The following is a 765-nucleotide window of genomic DNA, read 5'->3' on the forward strand; positions in this document are numbered from 1 at the left end:
CTGCCTGTGGCCGGCCCCGCCCCTTCCCAAATCCCTCCCCCTATCTGTGGCTGGTGCCTGGCTCCTCCCCTCCCTGGCTCCCTCCCCCTGCCCATGGCTGATGCCCGGCCCCTCCCCTCCACAGATCCCTCCCCCTGCCCGTGGCTGGTTCCCGGCCCCTCCCCTCCTTGGCTGGCATGCCTCCCCTGCCCCACCCCTGCCAGCCCCTCACCTCCATGGCGCGCACCCACATGCAGAGGGACTTGGCGGCGAGCGAGACGCGCCCGATGATGTCGGGCTGGAAGTCGGGCTGGGAGCAGTACCCGCTGATCTTCTTCAGCACCTTGTCCGAGATGTTGTCCTTGTCGAAGTTGATCAGCTGTTTGATGAAGGTGGCCTCGCCTGGGGGGGCACCGGGATCAGGGGGGGCGGGGCCTGGGGACTGGCACACGCTGGGCACAGCCTGCCTGGCAATGACCCACGAGGGGCAGCCCGTCTCGGGGCCCAGCAACCCTCTGGGTGCCGGGCAGGGCCCTGCCTGCTCCTCCGGGCTGCTGCTGGGATCCCATTGCACATGGAGCAGCAGGGCAGGGTGCCCACGGTGCGCACCTCACCCACTGCCCACCTCACCCACTGCCCCCCAGCCCAGCGCCAGCCCTCAGCTCCCCCTGCACCGCCTCCTGCGCCCCACCCACTGCCCGCCTCCTCTGCCCCCCAGCCCAGCACCCAGCCCTTAGCTCCCCCTGCACCCTCTCCTCCGCCCCACCCACTGCCCGCCTCCTCTGC

General features: G+C 71.1%; 1 protein-coding gene across 1 annotated transcript in view; it reads right to left on the minus strand.

Moving 5' to 3' along the window:
* Positions 1-211: 211 nt before the first annotated feature.
* LOC113408910 (dynein heavy chain 2, axonemal-like) overlaps positions 212-765 on the minus strand; it is a gene marked incomplete at both ends in the record, with an annotated part of 2,853 nt that continues 2,299 nt past the window's right edge. The window contains one exon of the mRNA XM_026662371.1: positions 212-381. Coding sequence (XP_026518156.1) covers positions 212-381 — 170 coding nt within the window. The remainder of the gene's footprint in view (positions 382-765) is intronic.

The sequence above is a fragment of the Terrapene carolina genome, unplaced genomic scaffold, assembly GCF_002925995.2.
Source record: "Terrapene carolina triunguis isolate 2854851 unplaced genomic scaffold, T_m_triunguis-2.0 Scaffold26600, whole genome shotgun sequence".
NCBI lineage: Eukaryota > Metazoa > Chordata > Testudines > Emydidae > Terrapene > Terrapene triunguis.